Raw genomic sequence first — 21,041 nt, 5'->3', positions numbered from 1 at the left:
GGGAATAGAGCACTCCCCTCTCACTGAGGTCACCAAGGTTCGAATCTCAGCAATGACTGGTAGATACGAATTCTGCTCCCGGCTCACACCGACCACAGTGCTGATGCAAAATACCCTCAGTGGTTGACGGATCATGGGTTAGAGCTCTCTTTCCTCCAGTCTAATAAATTTTAGAGAGAGAGAGAGTTATCATGGAATGTCTGATTCCAAGGGAGTGTTCATGGTGCGGTATTGAACGTTCAGGGAACCAAACTCCTAGTTTCACCTTCCAGCCGGGAATCCTCATTCCATTACCGGTAGCTCATGGTAGGGCCCCTGCCCGGGATTCGAACCCAGAACCTTTCTGATGCAAGGACTGTTCCCTGCCCCCTACACAGATCGGGCGGACTTTTTAAATACAAAAATATCCTTTAAGATAAATCATAAACATACAAATTTAAAGATTCCAGTGTAGGAATAAATATGGTTAGCAGTGTCCTTATATGGATCTCACTCTGCAATGGGATTGAATGGGAAATTTTTTTGACTTATTAATATTCTTTCAATTTTGGAAATTTTTATATTTAGATTTTTCAGTGGTTTACTTATCCATCTGACATACAAAAAATTTGCTATCTCATAATCAAAAACAGGGGGTCGTCTTATACAAAGGGATATAAGAGAGGTAATGTAGAAATATTAAGAATTCTTTTTAATTTAAGAAAGTCGGAAGAATTTTATGTCTGAATAATTGAGAGGCTTAAACATATAAAAAGTCACAGTCAAAATTTAAACAAAATTTTATTAAAACTGAGATAAAAATTTAACAGCAACAAAATCCAGATTAAAAGCTAATTCCAATTGTTGATGGTAATATTTACAAATACATAAATGATTGGAATCAGCACAATAATCATAAAAGCTAGTTTCAATTTTAAAATGCATTTCGATTAATAATTAACTATTAGTCAAATTCCAAATCATTATTTTTTTAAATAATAATATTCCTTTTGACATACTACACTCCAAAAAATATACATCGAAATATAACTTAAAAGTTAATATACTAAACATCTAATGCAAATATTTTCAAAGCAGAAAATCTACTAATTAATCAACTAAAAGCAAATAAATTAAGAATAAAAAATAGATGGTATAACTTGTATTTTTATTATGATCAATATAAACAAATGTTAATGTTCATTAAAATATTATAATTAAATAAATATGTTGAATTGGTTATGTTATCTGCATATTTTCACAATAATAAAAATATGCAAATATCCATCAGTGAACAATGGGAGCAAATATTACAAAGAGAGGGGGGAAACCTCCAAATATTTGAACATGTAAGTAAAACATGCTTTTTTCTAATCTACAATTTTGAATGTAAATTCGCCTCGTCTCTTTTCACATCCAACGACACACGAGGCTCATTACACTCAGGTATGGCAAATTTCAAGAGAAATAGGTTTTTTGCAACCCAAGTAGAAGAAACTTTTTAAAAAAGAAATATCAAATATTAAAACAGTTTCTTAAACATTTTATAATTGTGATCTAGTTAAAATAAAACTATTAATTTTCAAGCTATTTAATATTTCATTATTAAATAAGTGGAAACTTCAAAACAACATTTTGAAAAAATAATTGTAATGACTTTCTTAAGAAATAAAAATAACAGAAATTTTAAATTTTTTTGTAAATTAGTATAGTAAAATCTAATTTTATAATTATATAAAGAACTGTCAAAATGACATAATCAAATTTTATTACTACGACTAAATTAACAAATTACTTACTAAACATATACACTACTAAAAACGCAAAATATTGAATATAGAGTCGCAAATCAATTACAATTAAGTATGAATATCTAAATTGTATGATACATATATTTTTAAAAGTTTTGTATGAAAATATATAAATATTTTTTTAAAAGTAGGAGTGAAAAACTTATAATATTCTGGTACTATATTAATTTTTTTAAGCTTAAACTGTTATAATACTTCTAAACATTTGTATTGGTTACTTTTAGTTTCTTCTACTTAGACCAGCTTCTTTTGCTTTTTTCTAGTCTCTTCTGTTTTGGAAGAAATACGTTTCTTCCAAACTAAATGCTAACCCTGATTACATTGAAATTTTTTATCGTTTTTGTGTAAATTAAAAAAAAAGAAGTAAAGAATTAGTAATATCTGTATGATTTTGAAGTTAAGTTGAAACAATAAATAAATAATGATAACAACCAAAAAATATCATTACTAAAACTTTTAATGTATACATATTTTTCATCTATTTTACATTTGTTTTATTAAAAAAGCAAAAGCATGAATTTTGCAAAGCACTAAAACAGTAGGAGCTATATTTTATTGGAGTTGCAAAAGGAAGTTAAAGAAAAGTCATACATATTTGAATTATTCAAAAATAAAAAATATATACCATAAAAGAACGGTAATCTAATTTACTTAACACAGAGATGGATCTTAAGACATATTTGGTATAAGTAAGTGAATAGAAAAGCAGACATTGTTCAGCACAAATAATTTAAAGCTGATTTGCCAATTGTAAGTAACAGTCATTGACATGCCACTGTCCTTTGCAAAGAAGTTTTATCAGTTGTAAATTCCATCCTGAATACAATAACAACTCATAAATACAAAATCAAATAAAGAATTTAGTAGCACTAATAAGGCACATCAATACAACAAATTTTAAAAAATAGAAATACTGTCTTGTGCTCCAATGACATTATTTACAAACTACTTTTTGTAGCATTTAAGACACATTCCAATCACTATAGCTGCTTTATAATATTTTGAATCATTGAATTTTAACTTGAACCTTCAAATGACAAATATATAGAATAAGTACAATCCTTCAAGTTATCATACTTATGTATTGTTAAATAGGAACTAAAAAATAAATGCAAATTCTAATTTCCTGATGATTTAAAATGCATGAGTGATATGAAATAAATGAACACAATATAAAATTTATTTAACCCTACAAAGCACACAATATTCTTTTACGCCTTTTCATTTTTAACTTCTAATGGAATCCTTTGTAGCTATGTTTCCATTATAGCTACAAAGATATTGATTTTTTTCATAAACAATAAAAATTAAATGAGCATTAATGATAAATAATGCCCAGATATGATATGAACAAGCATATACCCTATAGATGGTATGATATTTACTATGTTTTTTTTATAGCATTATTTAACTATTTAATCAAAATTCAGGCTCTAAAAATAAAATAGATAAAAATTGAACATAGCATTAGTTTTATGCAACTGATAATGAATGTACAATTAAACTTGAATTTTAAGCTTAAAAAATAGAAGAAAAAAATTGAATGACATAATTATTTTAAATAGTAGAGTTAAATAAAAAAGGTTAACTTTATTATCAAAAATAATTTTAAGTAAATAAAAGATGCAACACAGTGCATTGTAGAGTTGAATAAAAACAACATGATTTAAAATAAAAATCATTTAAAATCCACCTAGAAAAAAAAATTTCCATACATACTACTATACACATGGCACTTTATATCAAAGGAACTTACTAGTTTTAGGATGGGAATTGTAAAAGAGAAAATCAACTTTAGTAACACTATTCTATTACATTACCTGAGATGAATAGGACATATGACTGTATAGTTACTAATAACTAAAACTGTAAATAATTCAAAATCAAATATATAAATTTAACTAAGTTTGGAACAAAGTATTATTTATAATTATCTTTAAATTATTCTTTGCTAGCTAACTTTAATATAACAAATGGTATATTTAAGAAACATCATATTTCTGAACACCCTTAACTTGAATTACATTTTTATCTTGTTAAAAAAAAATCCCATTAATTGCACACCTTTAAAAATTCGACAAGTACTTTCTATTTACAGACAATTTTAAAAGTGACTCACAGAAACAAGCACTGAATTTAAAGGGAAACTAAGAAAAAACAATTATAAAAAAACACTAAAATGTAAAAATTAATATGACCGTCTAAGGTTTATCTACATTATAATAAAATAATATATAAAGCAAATCATTAATAAATTCCTGTTAATATTTTTATAAAAGCATTTTTTAAAAATTGCAGTCATAAATATTAGTTGTAATGAAATTAAAATCAACTTCCAGAACACTACTGGAGTAAAGTACCCTTCCCATCACAAGAGATCAATGACAATTAAATGCTCATACTAAATACATTTTAAGAAACTCGTGCAAAATTCTAAATTTCAGAATTACTTCCTTCAAAATTTTGAAAATTCAACACATATCAGTTATATAAAAACAAACACAAATATTAAAAAAAAAATATCAAAACTACAATATTGTAATAATTTAAAAAAAATCACAGGGTCTGAACAATTATTTCTTTTACTTCACCTTATAACTTAAATTGGAAATATCATTGCATTGAATAAAAAATTTTTAATTTTAGCAAAACACACTCTAATTGAAACAGTATGTGCAAATATGAATAGATAAAAAAAAAAAAAAAAAAAAAAAAAAAAAAAAAAAAAAAAAAANAAAAAAAAAAAACAAGCAACATCACTTGCACAGTGACACAAGTTCACATAACAAAGCAAATTTAACCTAATAGAATCATTAGAAAATGAATTAAAAATTTTTGGAAATAATTACTGCTAATAACATATTAACAAATACTTAAAAGAATATTATTTTAAAACCACAGATCAAAATTAGCACTCCTTAAGTTAGAAAAATGATTGTCATTTTTTCAAACAATAGCTATAACGAGAATAATTTTAAACATTCAAAAATTTCATGAGTTATAATTTCAAAAATGGACTGTCTTTTATAATTACATTACAACTTTAATAACTCTTAACTTAGCTCATCAAAATGTTTATTTTCATCTCAAAATTATTAAAAATATTTTTAATCAGTTTCTTTGTTTTACAAAATTGCAATCAATAAAAGCATTTTACTTTTCTCCTCATTTAAAACTTCAATTATCAAGAATTTTAAACATAGAGCTTGTTATGTATACTATGGTTTAAAAAGAAAATATTTTGTAACTACACTGTAGTAAATATGATAAATATATACTTAAAATATCTCCAATAAACCATGTATTACATCAAGGCATATTTCCCCCCCCAGGAAATCTAACACAAAAATAATTTTTTACTTAATATTTATAAAGTGGAGAGAGAAAGCTTAAAAAATTATATCGAAAAAATTACATCAAAATAAAATAATTTAGACAAAACCTTGAAGAATAATTTGAGAAAATTTTTCTCAGATAAAAGAAATTTTAGTTGGACTAAAATATAATGATAAAAAAGTTTAAAAAGTCCTAAGATAAAATTTAAAAAATTTATATTAAATAAAAGTACATATTTTCATTTTTTTTAAAAATAGATCATACAGTAAATAAAAACAAGCATACTTCAACTTATACTTGAGTAAAATATTAATAAGAGTTTATTGTTTTCTTTTTCTTCATAAGAATAATTTATTATTTTGAAATAGTGTTAAAGGATTTCTGTTAAGAGAATTTTTTTTGAGAATAACTTATTGTCATTAAGTATTGTTTTACAATTTCTACAGTTCATAAAAAGTAAGAATTATGCATTTTAAGAACTATAAAATAAAGTTAATCAAATATCCCAATATAAATGGGTAAACTATTATGAAACCTAGAAAAATAAACGCTACAATAGTTTGTATATCTTTCGGTAGAAAAGTTTGTATATTTTAATGAAAAGAAAGAAGAAAAAAAACTACAGGGTGATTCATAGTACACTCCCTATTTTTAGAAAGCTTCATACTCTGTAAAAAATAGAGCAGAAATGAACAGAACCATTCTGTTATATCTGAGTTTTTTTTAAAAAATATATCTCATAAACATCCACTATGCAAAATGTACATAGCATTCTAAATTAGAGAATAGAATTATGAATTGACTGAATTCAGGGATAACCAAAAGTTTTTGAATCCAATACTTATGTAAAAAGTATAACCGGATAAAATATTATGATTGTAAAATAAGTGTTTTAATATAATAGCACAAAAACGTGTATCTAAAATATATAGCTGCACAAAAGAGCAACTAAAAAACATTTACTATTTCAGAGCTCTGAATGATATAAATACAAATAATTTGTACATTAATTTGTAGTATAATTATCACAAATTATAGCTCCTTATCATTAGCAAAAATATTAGCAGAAAAGCTTTTCGAAAATTTTGTTGATGAAGAAATGTTATCATAGAATCGATATTAAATTACATAATTTACAACTATACGTAAAGCTACCATAAAATTTATTTTTCAGAACAAACTGGGGAAGACTAAACATTATATGAATATATCTATGTTATTAAAAATATACCTTACATATATACATATTTACAAAATACAAAGATAACTATATACAACAGCAACAAGTTTTACAAACATTCTAAATTTTGCACAGCAATAAGATAATTATTTTAATATATCTTTTTAAAATAATTATTTTAATCTATTATCTGATGTTCACTCTCTAAACACAGAAATAATTTAATTCTTTATGAAAATGTAACTTCACATCAGATAAAGGTTTTATTTTTTTTCATGTAGGAAATAATAATTATGCTATAAAATTTGTTTATAGATATAACAAGTGCTGAAATCAACAAGAACTAAAGAGTTTTTGGCAAATTCGAATTCTACAATTCTAATATATTATTGCAAATGTACAAATAAAATACAGGACATTGAAAAGTTTAACTTAAGTAGCCAGATAGCTTCAAGATGTAGGCACAGGAGATGGCGGTGGAGCCATAAGCTCAAGATTTTCGTGATTTTCATCTGATAGATACGGACTTCCAGGAGTAGGTGGTGGTGGTATAAAAGGATCAGAATCATAAGAAAGCTCCATTCCTGAACCATAAAAGGACGAAGCATAAGCTTCACTTTCATCGCAAACATCCGTACTACAAGGAGTGGGTGGTGGAGGATGGTTAATGTATGAACGATTGTTTTGATGATAATATCTATAAGGTGGTCCAGTATAGCAGAAACCACGATCACAAACAGTAACAGGACTGGGAGGGGGATTAATTAATTCAGTGCGATAAGTCCTGTTCGAAGAGCTCGATGAAGCTCCTGTTACATGGTTACGGTCATAAACACTGCTACGACTCAAAGCTCTTGAAGGTCCCAGACCAGACATGGAGTAACTAGAGCTATGAAATGAAGAAACAGCCACACCTCCTCGCTGATTGCTCACATTCATAGAGCTGAGTGTTCCATTGCACATTGCCGAAGGTAGCATCTCATTCCTCAATTCTGCATCAATTACATTCTCTTTCTTTAGACAAATTTTCCATCGTTTGGCAGCAAAAGCTAGGAAAATTATTAATATAAATATAGTAACAAATGCTGACACACTCCATATAAATCGAGAGTTTGACTCTGCTGTGCGGGGTTTAGGCAAAGTGTCGCAGGTGGAGTGGCTTTCATCATAGCCATCTATACAATCTCTTTTAGAATCACAAACTTGAGTGACACTCAAACATTCTCTTGAAGTGGGACACAGGAACTCATTCTTTTGGCAGCACTCTTCATCAGAGTAATCTTTACAATGTGGAACACCGTCACATTTTAGTATTCCTTCAACACAGTCACCGTTATGACATCTAAATTGCCCTGGTTTGCAAACTTCACAGTTATTCTCATCTGACCTATCACTGCAGTCAGATCTGCCATCACAGAGCCATTTCTTTGGTATGCAAGTCACTCCAGTAAGGCAACGGAACTTATCAGGAGGGCAAATGGGTATATCAATGCAAGAAGTACCATCTGTTGATAAAACTAAATCCACTGGGCAAGAGCAACGTTTTTTATTATTCTCTGTAATAAGACATATATGAGAACAGCCCCCATTCTTAGTGAAACAAGCATGATTAGAATAGCGGTCAGGGTCAATATAATTAACACCTAATAAGTTAACTAAATTTGGTATGCGTCTTTGTACTCTTTGTCTGTCACCACCACTATCTTTATCAGCCATTTCAATGATTTGTTGATCATTATCAATCCAAAACATGTGTTTTCCAAGAATCGTCAAAGAAACAGGATGCAATACAGGATCAGAGACAAGTACTTTTCTGCAATTAAAAAGTTGTAAAAATAAGTTTAGTTATGAAAAGTAACTATTCTTTTATATAATATAGAGTTATTACAATGTGATATTGTAACTCCAACTTTTTTCCTTTGCTATTTAAGTTTGCAACAAAACCATTTAGAAGAACTATTTATTTTCACTTGAAATTTAAGAAAAAACAATAGATATTCCATAAATACAACTGCCAATAATTTAGACAGTATACAATTCCACCCATTGCTGTTGATGAAAAAATATGATTTTTTTAAAAAAATATATGTAACATTTGAAAAATACACACATTCATAGAACAGATGGATAGAATGTTGAGTTTACAGACAAGAATATTATGCACAGCTTACTGATGACATCTAAGTCAAACAATATTATAAACACCAAGTTTTATGAAACAAAGAAAAAAATCCTTGGGGCTATGGCAATTATGTTTATTTGAAGAAGGTAACCACCAACTTCATCAAAAGAGATGCCATTAGTAGGAAATTCCTATTTCCTGATACTAAAGACAATTTCAAAGCAAACTCAAAAGATATTTATTTTTAAATACAAACACTGGGAAACAAAGGTCTTAATGAAACTTATTTAGATAAAATAAACCTAAATTTATCTTTTCATGGAATTAAGAAACTAAATTGATGCTACTTTAAAAATATAATTTTAGAAAGTTTGGAAGTCTAAAATTTAAACATCATACTAGTATGTGAGTAGAAAAAGAACTACCTCTCAACTAAAATCATGAAAAATAAATAAATAAGCATGTGAAACTATTTTGCGCAAACATTAAAAAAAAATTAACTTACTTATATATGCATTTAAAGTTACATTAAAGTTTTTTTTTACCATATGTGTACATTAACAGTCCAACAAACTGTTAAATTTTATGCATATAGTCATGATCAATAATAATAAATTTTCAATACACAATTTCTTAAAAAGTCAAAATACCCACAAAAAGTTGGTGAAATCTCATGGCTGACTATAATATTTTTTTTAGCTCTATGGCTAATATGTATACACACATATAAATATATACAGTGTTCAAGGATTACTGGGAAAAACTTCAAGACAAGGTAGGAGATATCAGAATTACATAGCAACCCATGATTGGAAAAATCATGAAAAAGTAGCATGACAGGTAAAAGAAAAAAAAGAGACACAAGACTGAGATCATTTGATATATTCATCGGGCAAATATATTATGTGTGCTGTGGTAGATAATATGTGAAAATGTCATCAAAGACGTAGAAAGTTTCCACTATTGCTAGCGACGCACGCGTTACTTCATCGGGCTATGGATTGCCCATCTCGCTTAAATACACCTGCAACAGATTTTGCTGGAGATCCGCAGCAGCACAGATTATTCTTGCAGCCAGATCCATTTCAAAATCTACAGGTGTTGCGTATACAGCACTTTTAAGTGTACCCCAAAGAACACCTGCATAAATCAAGAAAGTGTAGTGGCCAGGAAACTGGTCCACTAATCTTGTGAACAACAACACCAAGTGGAGTACGGAGACAATTCCAACCATGGGTTGCTATGCAAATCTGAACTCGTGATGTCTCCCACACCCCCTTAGAGTGTGTCGAAATAATCATGGGACAACGTGTATATATACGTATTTCAGCTGAAATAAACTTCGATGAATGCAAAGTGGAAAACAAATCACATACCTATCAGTTCCAAATATTGTTGCTCTTTCAATTGTTTTCAATCCAGCATCTCCCCAATAAATAAAATTATCCAAAACGTCAACTGTTAGTGATACTGGAGAGTCTAATTCAGTGGAAAAAAGAATTTTTCTCATCTGGCCATCCATATTGGATCTTTCTATTAAAGGTGGATGTATCATGTTTACCCAAAATAGGAATCTATCCAAAAATAAGTAAATTAATAAAGTAATAAAAACATCATCAAAAGATAGAAAGCTCTTCTAAATAATTTAATTATTTAGAAAAGCTTTCTATTGTTGAAAAGATTTGTAGAAAGAGATTATGGATTTAATCTATAATAAATTAAAGAAAAGTTCATAAAAAATCCTTACATAAATTAAAAAATAATCATATGGGCTAAAACTAAAACAATTTATTCATTTTCATATTAAATTATACAAATTTCTTACCCTTTTGTAGGGTGAACAGCCAAATAACGAGGTTTATCATCTTCATCTCCAATTACTGTGCCTATCGGAGTACCACTTAGAGTTGTGACGTTAATGGTATTGTGTTGAGAGCATGACCAAAATAGTGTCCGGGAGTATGAATTAACAGCAATGGCAAATGGATGAATATTATCAGTTGGATTGGCAACAACAATGCTAGCCTAAGAAAAGATAAATCATCGTTAGTAAAAAGTTAATATTTGTAATGATTTGATACTAGAAAAATCTATATTTATAGCACAATAACATCCCTTCAATCTCTTATTGATAGGAATAAAAATATTGTAATAAGTTAGGAATAAACAAGTTTTTTTTTAAAGAAGAAAATCTTTGAAAAATTTAACTTGAAATTTAAGCCTTCTAGAGATATTAAAAGAAGACTATAACTATTGTTAATTTTTCTAAAAATGCAAAAATAAATAGTTATATAAAACCCAACAAATTAGGACATTAATACCATTTTATAAAATCTAAGTGATGTTGACACATGCAAATCTATAACACTGAGTCACATATTACTTGTTAAGAAATTATCATTACAAAATAATAATTGCGATAATTATTTAATACATGTGATAATAAATAATAAATGTGAGAATCATTTAATATTTAAACAAAACCTACTTTGGTTCCATTGACATGACTTTTCTTGACAGTCTTAGTTCTTCCATCAATCCAATAAACGAATCTCTCAACAGGATCATAATCTAAACCTTTGATGTTTTTCAAGTTGGGAATTGGAAAATTTATTTCTGGGGAATCCAATGTTTCTATGAGAAATCTATTTATACTGCTACGCTGGCTAAAGAGCATGAATGTTTTTGGATCTAAATAAAAACATACACAATAAAAATAATTCCTTTATATGAATTTTCTGGAGTATATTTGTTTGTAAACCAATACCAATCAACAAAATATTATCCTATTTACAAATTAGTTTAAATTCTTTTAAATTTAAAGACAAACTAAACTTCAAGACTGCTCTTTGAGCCTTTTAGTAAAAAATAAAAAATATTATTCTTTTTCTAATAATAAACAGTAAAGAATAACTAATCCAACTATATTCAGGGGTCTGTCCAGGGTAAATTCACTACTGTTTAGCAGTACCTTCACAAATTCAACTTTAGGGAAAATGGTAGTTTCACATAATACTTTTAAAAAAGCAAGTTCTCATGCAAACCCCATTTTCGTTGCAATCTATGGAAAAGGGCTTTTCTGTCAGCTGTCTTTTACGAAAAGGTCAGTTGGTGCAATGTTGTAAGCAGGGTTGGCAAGGTTTAGGACAGAATGGATTAATCCATGGTTTAAACCGTCCTGTCCAAAACTGTCTTAAACTGTCCAAAACCCTTTTACTCAAATTATGTCACAATTTTATCTGAACAATATATAAGAGGTAAAATAAACATAGAACTAATAACATATTGATAATTAAATCTACTACAGAATATTTGTTTTTAAAAGTATAATGTTTTATTAATATTGTTTGACTCTTCAATTTAAACATTAAACAAAGGAAGATTAATCAGTAATCAAGTTCAATTGGTCCTCTCATTCAATAGTTCATAACTGAAGATGGACCTTGCCATACAGGTTAAGCTATTAGGGACTAAGTGCTTGGTTAGTCAAAAACAGGTTTATTTACCTATAGTACTATTCAAGAATACTGTTATTTCATTCATGTTCAATTCTTTTAGCATAGTGGTGATACATCACCAGTGTCAGTAACTGAAACTGATGTTATGCCCTTCAAAACTGTTAATACATTTTTCAGTTATTTTGTATTTTCAATTTAAACTAATATATTTATATTTAAAAACAATTTTTTTTAAAAATAGATGTCTTTTTTATCATCCTGTGATGCAGAAATTATAAAAATTTTTTAAAAAAATATTGTGAAAAATAAAAGGTTAATTTTTAAACAAATTTAGTATTTTTTTTAAAAAAAATATTTTTTAGTATTGCATTATTTATCCTTATGCAAAAATATTATTTATCAGTATTAAAAGCATATTTATATTTAAAGGATTAGGTATTCACTTTTGTTGTTCAATGAATTGTGGAGCTTCAAAAATTATAAACCTTTTCCTATTATATTATATTATTTTCTTTTAATAAGTTATAGTAAATTGTATAAAAAATATCAAATATTTATTGATACATGTAATTATTATGTGTACAATGGTTACACCTATAGAATTTTTACCTTTTACCAAAGTTTAAGGTTTTGGACAGTTTTACCCAGTTTAGGACAGTTTTACCCAGTTTAAGACAGTAAAACCCACTTGTCCTGTCCAAAACCAGTTAAGGACGTCCAAAACCCCAACCCTGGTTGTAAGCCTAAATGGTCGCTTATGCTGTTGATTTTTTAATATAATTTTCACAAATTATGTCTAAATTTTCACAAAATAGGTACCTCTAAAAAATCTTAGACCCCTGATATTATTTCTTTAAATACAATCCAAAGGAAATATAAAACAAGATATTGTAAATTGTTGTTTGTCCCTGTTTTAAATTAATTATAAAGAACGAAAAAAAAAGATTGGTATATTAGAAGATTAGATATGGACTGCAATATCTGTTCATCAATTATTATTATTGTATTGTATTGCATAATTGCATTTTAACATTTGCTTCATAAACCCCCTAAAGATTTTTGTAAACAGCATAACTTGATTCTCTTTTTATAAAGAGCTCAGGCTTAAATGTTAAAGTCAGATTAATTTACCTTTGGTCTGAAACGATTCGGCAAGTTAAAATTTCAAAATAGTAATATGAAGAAAACTCTAAATACTTTTTTTAATAGTGAAAAAAGTGCGCTTATGATTGTAGTAAAAATTAATATTTTGATAACACTTCTATCCCATTAAAAATTTGAAGAAGAAAAATTGGTCACTCTATGCAGATAAAGTTTATTACTACAAACAGGTTTTCAGTTTGTTAAAGACTGAAAGACTGCACTTTCAATTTTCAGCACACTCAAAAATTTAACAATTAAGCATCAATGTTGAGAGATGAAAATAATTTAATAGCTATAAAGTAAAATATTGAAAACATACCTCTCAAGAAATTTTTTTTTTCTCTTTCAAATTTCAAATTAAAAATACAAAATCAATATAAATTTAAATTAATTTAGAATGCAATAATACTTAATGTGCAAAACTCACATGAACATGTTTTGTTATCAGAGTTCAGGCTGTAATGTGTGGGACAACCACAATGATTAGTGTAGATTTTCGACTGAATAGATGCAGGTACAGCAAGACACAAATGGGCACAGCCTCCATTATTTAATGCACATGGATTCCAACCTTTTAAGGGAAAAAAATATTTAAGATATATGTTTTGAAAATGAAACTTATTTTAATAACCAAGTAAAACCTTGAACTTTCAGCAGAAATACACATATAAATTTATATGAACACTTTACAAATCTTTCTGTTCATTCATCTTTATAATTTACATCAGTAGTTCCCAAACTTTTTAGTTCAAGTAACTTCATGACACCCATCTTTCTCAATTTGCTCGCAGTTAGTTTTAAAAGAATCAAAATCTTATTTCATTTTAATTGTGACTTTCTATAGTATCTTAGAGAATATAATTTATTTTCTTTTAAATTAAATTAATTTTGTGATACTTGTTATTATTGCACATTGCAAAAATATATATGTAATAAACAAATAACGATAAAAAAAAGGAGTGAAATCTAACACAAAATTTAAGTTCATTGTCAGATTTACCACAAAAAGAGTAAGAGAACTTTGATCTGTTGCGACCATTTTTATTTGTAACTTATAATTTCAAAGAAATACGCAATGGTATTGATACTTTTTTATTTATTTATCACTATTTGTTGCATATAAATCTATTATTAAAAGCCTCATTTGTTCATGGTGTAACATTATGTTATGCTACTAGAGTTTTACTAAACTAAAAGTTAATTTGTAGCAGATTTGTTGCTATACGAAACTTATAATTAAAAAGCTTATATGAGAATCTTTAAAAATATAATGATGGATCAATTTATCCATACTCAGATTTACAACTGAAGAGAGGAATTCAGATTTTTCACACAACTTTGAAAGATCTGTATGGAACCACAAGGTTCCACAAAACCCAGTTTGAGAACACCTGACCAGGGCTCTAAAAATTTTGACATGCTTTGCCAGGTATAATAACTTATAAAATAATGCCAAAATAGAACTTTTATACGTCCAAACACCTTTTATAGAAGTTACATTTAACAACATATGAACAACAACACACATATGAATGCATCTAAGAAGAAGTGACTATTCAGTTAAAGAAACTTATTATCATACACTTCACTGGCCAAAAAGGCAGAACGAAAAAGCTAAAGAAAAAATGAATATTAAATAGGAATAAATTTTAAACAAGCTTAACGTACAAAAACGTACTCCACCAAGATGTAAAATTTCTTCAAAGATTTTAAACACATGTTAAGCTACAGTTAAGGGAAGGATATTATTCTTGCTACTTATACAACTATAATTAATGCATAACAATAAGGATGTAATCATAATCCAACATAGCACTTCTTTTAATTGGGTAAAGATTTAGTTCAATTTTTAATAACTTAATAAAAACACATTGTTTTGAACTTTTAATTTTGTAAAGAAACTAAAAAATAAAAACACTTGCTTTAAAACATTGTTTACAAACAAAACAATAAATTAAAAATATATCTAATTTACCTGATTGCCTAGATGTGTGGTAGACTTGTATATCTAGAACATTATCAGGCATTATTTGAATAGTTGTCCTGTTGCCTCCATTAGTTTTATTAGCTCGTTGAATGCTCTTATTATTCCAATCAGTCCAATATATATAATCTGTATACTGAGTTAGACCATAGGGTTCATATATATCTTCACCAATAACTTGAACTCTATTATTGCCTAATAATTTCATATAGAGAAAAAAGAAGATAAAAATTTCCAAATCAAATGGTTAAAATAAAATTTAATTGCATTTTATAAAAGGAATACACATTTTTTTAATATTTCAAATGACATTTATTCTTTTATGCATTTATTAAAATATTTGAACTAAAAGCATTAAATGTACTACAATTCTTAATAGAAACCCATTTTCAATTACCTTGTCCTTTCATGGCAAGAGAAAAATAAAACTCTTTTCTTTAAAGTGACTGTTCAAGCTAATATTATTATTAAAAAAAATCAAAAATCAGAGTTGAACATAAAACTATACTTGAAATATAACAACTATCGCTAGCGCTAGTTGTTTATCTTTTAAGTAAACGCTTCCAAGTTAAATAAAATCAAAGAGCAAGCACAATGGAACTTAGTACATAAGGTGATGAGAGGCCAGATCACACTGTTCTTTGCCAATTTTGCTACCATTTTCTAGCAAAATTGGTTTGCTTCTTCCAGGTTGTTGCAACTTGATTCAGTGGTGAATGGGTACATCGAATAAAGAGGCCATATTTGATAACAAAGAAATTTAATAATAGCAAAATAATAAAAACAACAATATGGTGGTACAGTATTTTTAGAGCTTTCCAATAAGCCATCCATTCTGATCCATTGCCTGCAACACAAGTGAACAATTTTGAGAGATTACAACGCCCACTGCTGGACAGACAGAAATTCGTAACACATCTTTGAAAAAGCAAAAAAGAAAGTTTCTGATATCCTGCCTTCTCTTATCCCAGAAAAAGTACAGAAGAAATATTGCATGTTTTCTATCCGGTTAAAAGGAGTATTTCAGGTTTAATATGTTCTTTTTATTGTTAATCCATAATTTACAAAGTTATGTAGTAAATATTGAAATTCTGAAGTAATTGTTATCCAAGGATAAATTAAAATAAATCATAATTTAAAGTTAATTTGGATTACCAATAGTAACTCTGGTGTGCTAATGGATGTGGCACATATGGTTTCGAAGAAAGAATTGTGACTAATTAGTAATGATTAAAAGTGGTTTAGTTAAAATGTAATGCAATGAATCAATTTCAAGATGAAGTTAAATATATCTTGAATATATTTAAAGTTAAAAACTTAATATCAACCTGATAAGTCTGAAGATTCTAGCTTCCGAGCATCCACATCAATCCAATAGAGACGCCTTTCTAGGTAGTCGATAGTTATTGCATTTGGTCTACCAAGTTTACCAATTAAAACTTTACGATAAGTGCCATCCATTGCAGCTCTTTCAATACGCCCACTTGTGCCCCAATCAGTCCAATACATATAACTGAAATAATATATTTATTAAAATAAATAATAAACTGTCACAATTTGAAAATTAAAAAAATACTTAAACAAAAAAAGGTAGATTTATGAAACACAATAGCCAAGATCTAATAAGAATTCAGAAGGAAAATACTTGCATTGTTACGAAATAAATTAGAGAAAAAAAAATTTTCACATTGGAAATTGATTAGCAACATTTTAAATATTAAAAATTAATAATTTATATAAGCTCAATTAAATGAATGTTCAATAATTAGCAACTACCTATTCAATGAAAAAATAAGATTTTTCAACAAAAAGAAAGTTTTTAACCCTATAATGCAAATAGAACATTGTCCTTTTTATATATTTTTCTTCTGATGCTCAATTACAAGTAAAAATATATTTTATTTTTTTTAATTATAAAAAAAAAGAACAGTCTAATAGATACTAAAAAAAAATCGGTTAATTATCAGAATTATATTTCTATAAACAAAATATAAAAAAGTAGTTTGAAATTTTCTTTCCCATTGATATTCAAAAATTTATCAATAATTGATTTTGAAAATTAAAAAATTTCAATTTATACAGCTTTTCTTAGATATTAATAACTGCAAATTTGACAAAAATATTGTTTGGAAGATTTTACCTTTAAGGCAAAAAAAGAAACTGGTTTTTCCAGCCGTACTTCCTAATTATAAATTATTAAAATGACAATAAATACAAACTTTTCATTTATTTTGTACTGAAATAATACAAAATAATGAAAAAAGTATGAAAAATATATTTAATAATATTACTGCATCAAATGGTTAATATAACATCTTTTTAGGAAATTAAAAAAAAAAAAAAAAACTTGAAGACATACGTTTTTTCTAGCAATCTGATGACTGACATTAAAATAAAAATAAAAAATTGATGTTAATAAGGCAAAAAGCAGAATAGGAAAAAAAGGAAATATAATATGGGAATAAAGTATGAATATAAAATGGCAAAGCAAAACAAATTGGTGTTTAACTGAAAATTAAAAACTCAAAAATGGTTAAGGTATAGTTTTTTGCACCAATATTTAAAAACCAAATATGTTTGAAAATATTAAATTGGCAGTTAAAAAAAAGCTTAATAAAGAGAAAAGGCATCATACCCTTCAGCTGGATCTAAAGCTATTGCTCGAGGATCGTCCATATTTTGATGCAATATAACTTTCCTTGATGACCCATCCAGTCGCACTACTTCTATGCGGTTTAGCCCCATGTCTGTCCAATACAGATTTCGGGCAATCCAATCTACTGCCATTCCTTCAGGATAGTTGAGTCCAATCTGAACAATTACCTCTACGCTGCTTCCGTTCATAAAAGCTCGGTTGATTGTCTACAATAAGAGAAATGAAATACATTAATAACTGTTTTATTAATGAAAATCATTGAATACAATTGATGCTAAATTTGTTTTGCTAAATTTATGCTATATTTATTTTGAAAAAAATAAATATAGCATATGCTAAATTTATTTTGAAAAAAAAAAAAAAAAAAAAAAAAAAAAAAAAAAAAANAAAAAAAAAAAAAAACAATCTCTTACTATGACCTATACATGTGTTATTTTTAATAATAATGTACTATAAACATTAACTTAAAATGTAATATAAGTGAAGCATGTACTAGTTTGTTTTGTGTTATTTTCTCATATACTTAGCCAAGGGTAAAAAAAAGTTTTGCTATGCTGTAGATAATAAATTAAAGCTTCTAGTATATACATGTGTTGCTTCAAACAATAAACATTTTGTGGAGACAACTAATTATTACAGGAAAAAAAATACAGAAGATTTTAGCAAAAAATTTATTTTCTAACAGTTTAACAATTAGGTGCAGCATGCATTAGTTTGTTATTTTTCTTTTATAGAACCAACTGTAAGAAAGTTTTTACCAAACTGTAGAAATGAATTTAAAGTAATATAATTGGATGCAAGATAAGATTTTTTTCCCTTTTTTTGAAGACAAGCCAAATCACTACAGTAAGTTTAAAGCCAGGGAGAACAATCACCTATGCTCATCCAGTAAATCAAAAAACACATAAATCTTTGAATGTTAAAATTATTCTTTGTTACACTATTGCAATTTAAACAACATAGAACAGAGAACTAAAATTACAATAACAAACAATATAAGAAATGAATATATCATGTCACATTTGACAATTTTAATGACACACAATAAAAAAATAAATTCTTAAAAATTAAACATACCCTTTTATTAGTATCAGTCCAGTAGACACGATTATCACTGATGTCATAATCAATTGCATTTGCTTCTTCAACTCCAGATATAGGAATGGCATCATCATGATTAGATTCTAAAGATATCCTTCGTATACTGTCTTTTCTTGTAAATAAAAGAAATGCTTCAGGAACAATGCAAGTCTTATTATCACTAGTAAGTTCTAACCCTATAGGGCAACTACAAGTATAATTGTTATTTGGTCTATTAAGACATAGATGTGAGCAGTTCCCATTGTCATTCGCACAAGGACTGGTACCTAAAACGATGTTAAACATTTCAAAAATTGATAGAAAAAAATTACAATAAAAAATAATCAAGAATCTTTAAGAATTGTTTTATAGAACAATGATGATTGGTTAAAAACTCCAGGTTTAATTTTTTTTGTTTGTTTAAATCACTTATAAAGGTTTTCCAGCTTAGGGGTAAGGATATATGATCCACGTCTACTTAAAATATGATTCCAAAACTATTATAATTTAATCGGTAAGTCTGTAAACAGATCATCTGAATAAGAAATCTATTGGAGATGATCTGTTTACGCTTAGTATTGATTAAAGACCAGTTACCTTTAATTCAATATTTTCAATAATTGCATTGAATATTTAAAACTCTCATACAGTAAGAAAAAAAATATTGGAAATCAAATTATAATACATGATTGAACAGGTAAAAATAATATATGCTTTAATTTGATAGAATTTATTTCGAGATTAGGATGGATTTTTAGAATTTACAAATTATAATGAGGATAACCTGCTAATTGATTATGAACTCAGAATTAAACAAAAAAGATGCAGAGAAAAATATTTTGCTTATTCAAGAAGAAAAAAAAAGTTAAGGCTTAACCAATGTAAAACTAAATGCCATTTAAAAAAAAATAGTCATACCATGTATATCGTTGACATTTATGGCTTTAATGCCCATGACATCATGAAGTTGTTCAATTAAAATTTCTCTATTAACTCCAGTAATTTTGTCGACTCTTTCAATGGAGCGTCGTTGCCAATCAGTCCAATATATGTAATTGCCTAAAGAAAAAGGAGAAGACAATAAAAATTAAACAACTTACAACAGTTATATGCACTTTAAAAAAATACTCGTAACATATTTTGGTGTCATTAATCTAATAACTATTATTTTGAAACAAATTAATTAAAAAAATATGATACTTTTCCATTTCCCTGGCACAATTAAATTCAGCTATTATATTAATTTAGTTATTTATCTTTTAAAATAAAAGATAGCTGTCACCTATATATATATATACATAAAAAACAGTTGAATTTATTTGTGCTTGGAGACTTTATAAATTTTTCCAACAAAATGGAAGAGTGCAAAAAATATTAAATAATTTTAAACTGATCAATTTTAAAGTTTAAGAGTTCTTCTAAAATAAATGAAGCCCCCCCCCCTCATATAGACTTTTCTTGTTGTTGCATGCATGGATTGTGTTAATGCTAATTTTTAGTAAATATTACCCTATTTAATTATTATTACCTTAAGATTTTATCCATTAGTGCAAAATATAATAACACATAGTAAATAAAATAAAAAATAGCACTTACCAAGCAAGGAGAAACCAAAAATGTGAGGCAGTTGATCAGAAACAAGTTCTCTGCGATCACTCCCATCCAGATTTGAGACTTCAATCTTATCTGTTTTAGCATCCCCCCAGTAAAGTTTCCTTTCAACAACATCAATAGATAAGCCATTAGGCCATCCTAAAGATGTGTTTACTAATATTATGCGTTGTGTGCCATCCAAAGCAGCCTTTTCAATTCTGGGATGATCGGGACTCCAATCCGTCCAGTACATGTATCTAGAATTAAATGTAGAATAATTTAAAGAGTGAAGAAGCGAATAATATTTACCTGGGTTGACATATCAAATGACCCAAACAAAAGAAAATTAAGAAGACTAAAAAGAAACAACCCAAGGATGTGTCACTTCAACTATATATTTTCTAGAATAGTTGAATTCATGCCCAGACACACATTAAAAATAGTAAATTTCTAAAATTGAATTAATGTAATAAATATTTAATAAAATTTGTACAAAACAATCAAAGTTTTTCATAAAAAGAAAACCATCTTAGATCAATTAGATCTATTTAATCAATTAAAATTTGACTATTCAGTCAATAATTTATTTTTATAACATTTGAATAGCACTTCACACATATCAGACTAAAAAAATAAGTAAAAAAAAACCTTCTCAATCCAAAAATAAATAAATAAATGGTTGTATTAGATACTTTCACC

General features: G+C 27.3%; 1 protein-coding gene across 1 annotated transcript in view; it reads right to left on the bottom strand.

The window, feature by feature from the left end:
• The window catches only part of LOC107447755 (low-density lipoprotein receptor-related protein 1B), a gene marked incomplete in the record, with an annotated part of 75,546 nt that extends 54,933 nt beyond the window's left edge, over positions 1-20,613 (bottom strand). Inside the window, 11 exon segments of the mRNA XM_071185854.1 lie at positions 6,759-8,119; positions 9,805-10,002; positions 10,254-10,453; positions 10,917-11,119; positions 13,457-13,600; positions 15,005-15,208; positions 16,342-16,526; positions 17,649-17,875; positions 18,747-19,036; positions 19,668-19,808; positions 20,346-20,613. Of these exon segments, the coding sequence (XP_071041955.1) occupies positions 6,759-8,119; positions 9,805-10,002; positions 10,254-10,453; positions 10,917-11,119; positions 13,457-13,600; positions 15,005-15,208; positions 16,342-16,526; positions 17,649-17,875; positions 18,747-19,036; positions 19,668-19,808; positions 20,346-20,595 (3,403 nt within the window).
• Positions 20,614-21,041: the final 428 nt, after the last annotated feature.

This window comes from Parasteatoda tepidariorum, chromosome 1, assembly GCF_043381705.1.
Source record: "Parasteatoda tepidariorum isolate YZ-2023 chromosome 1, CAS_Ptep_4.0, whole genome shotgun sequence".
Taxonomy (NCBI): domain Eukaryota; kingdom Metazoa; phylum Arthropoda; class Arachnida; order Araneae; family Theridiidae; genus Parasteatoda; species Parasteatoda tepidariorum.
Note: the sequence above shows the minus strand (reverse complement) of the source record. Positions and strands in the feature narration are given on the sequence as shown.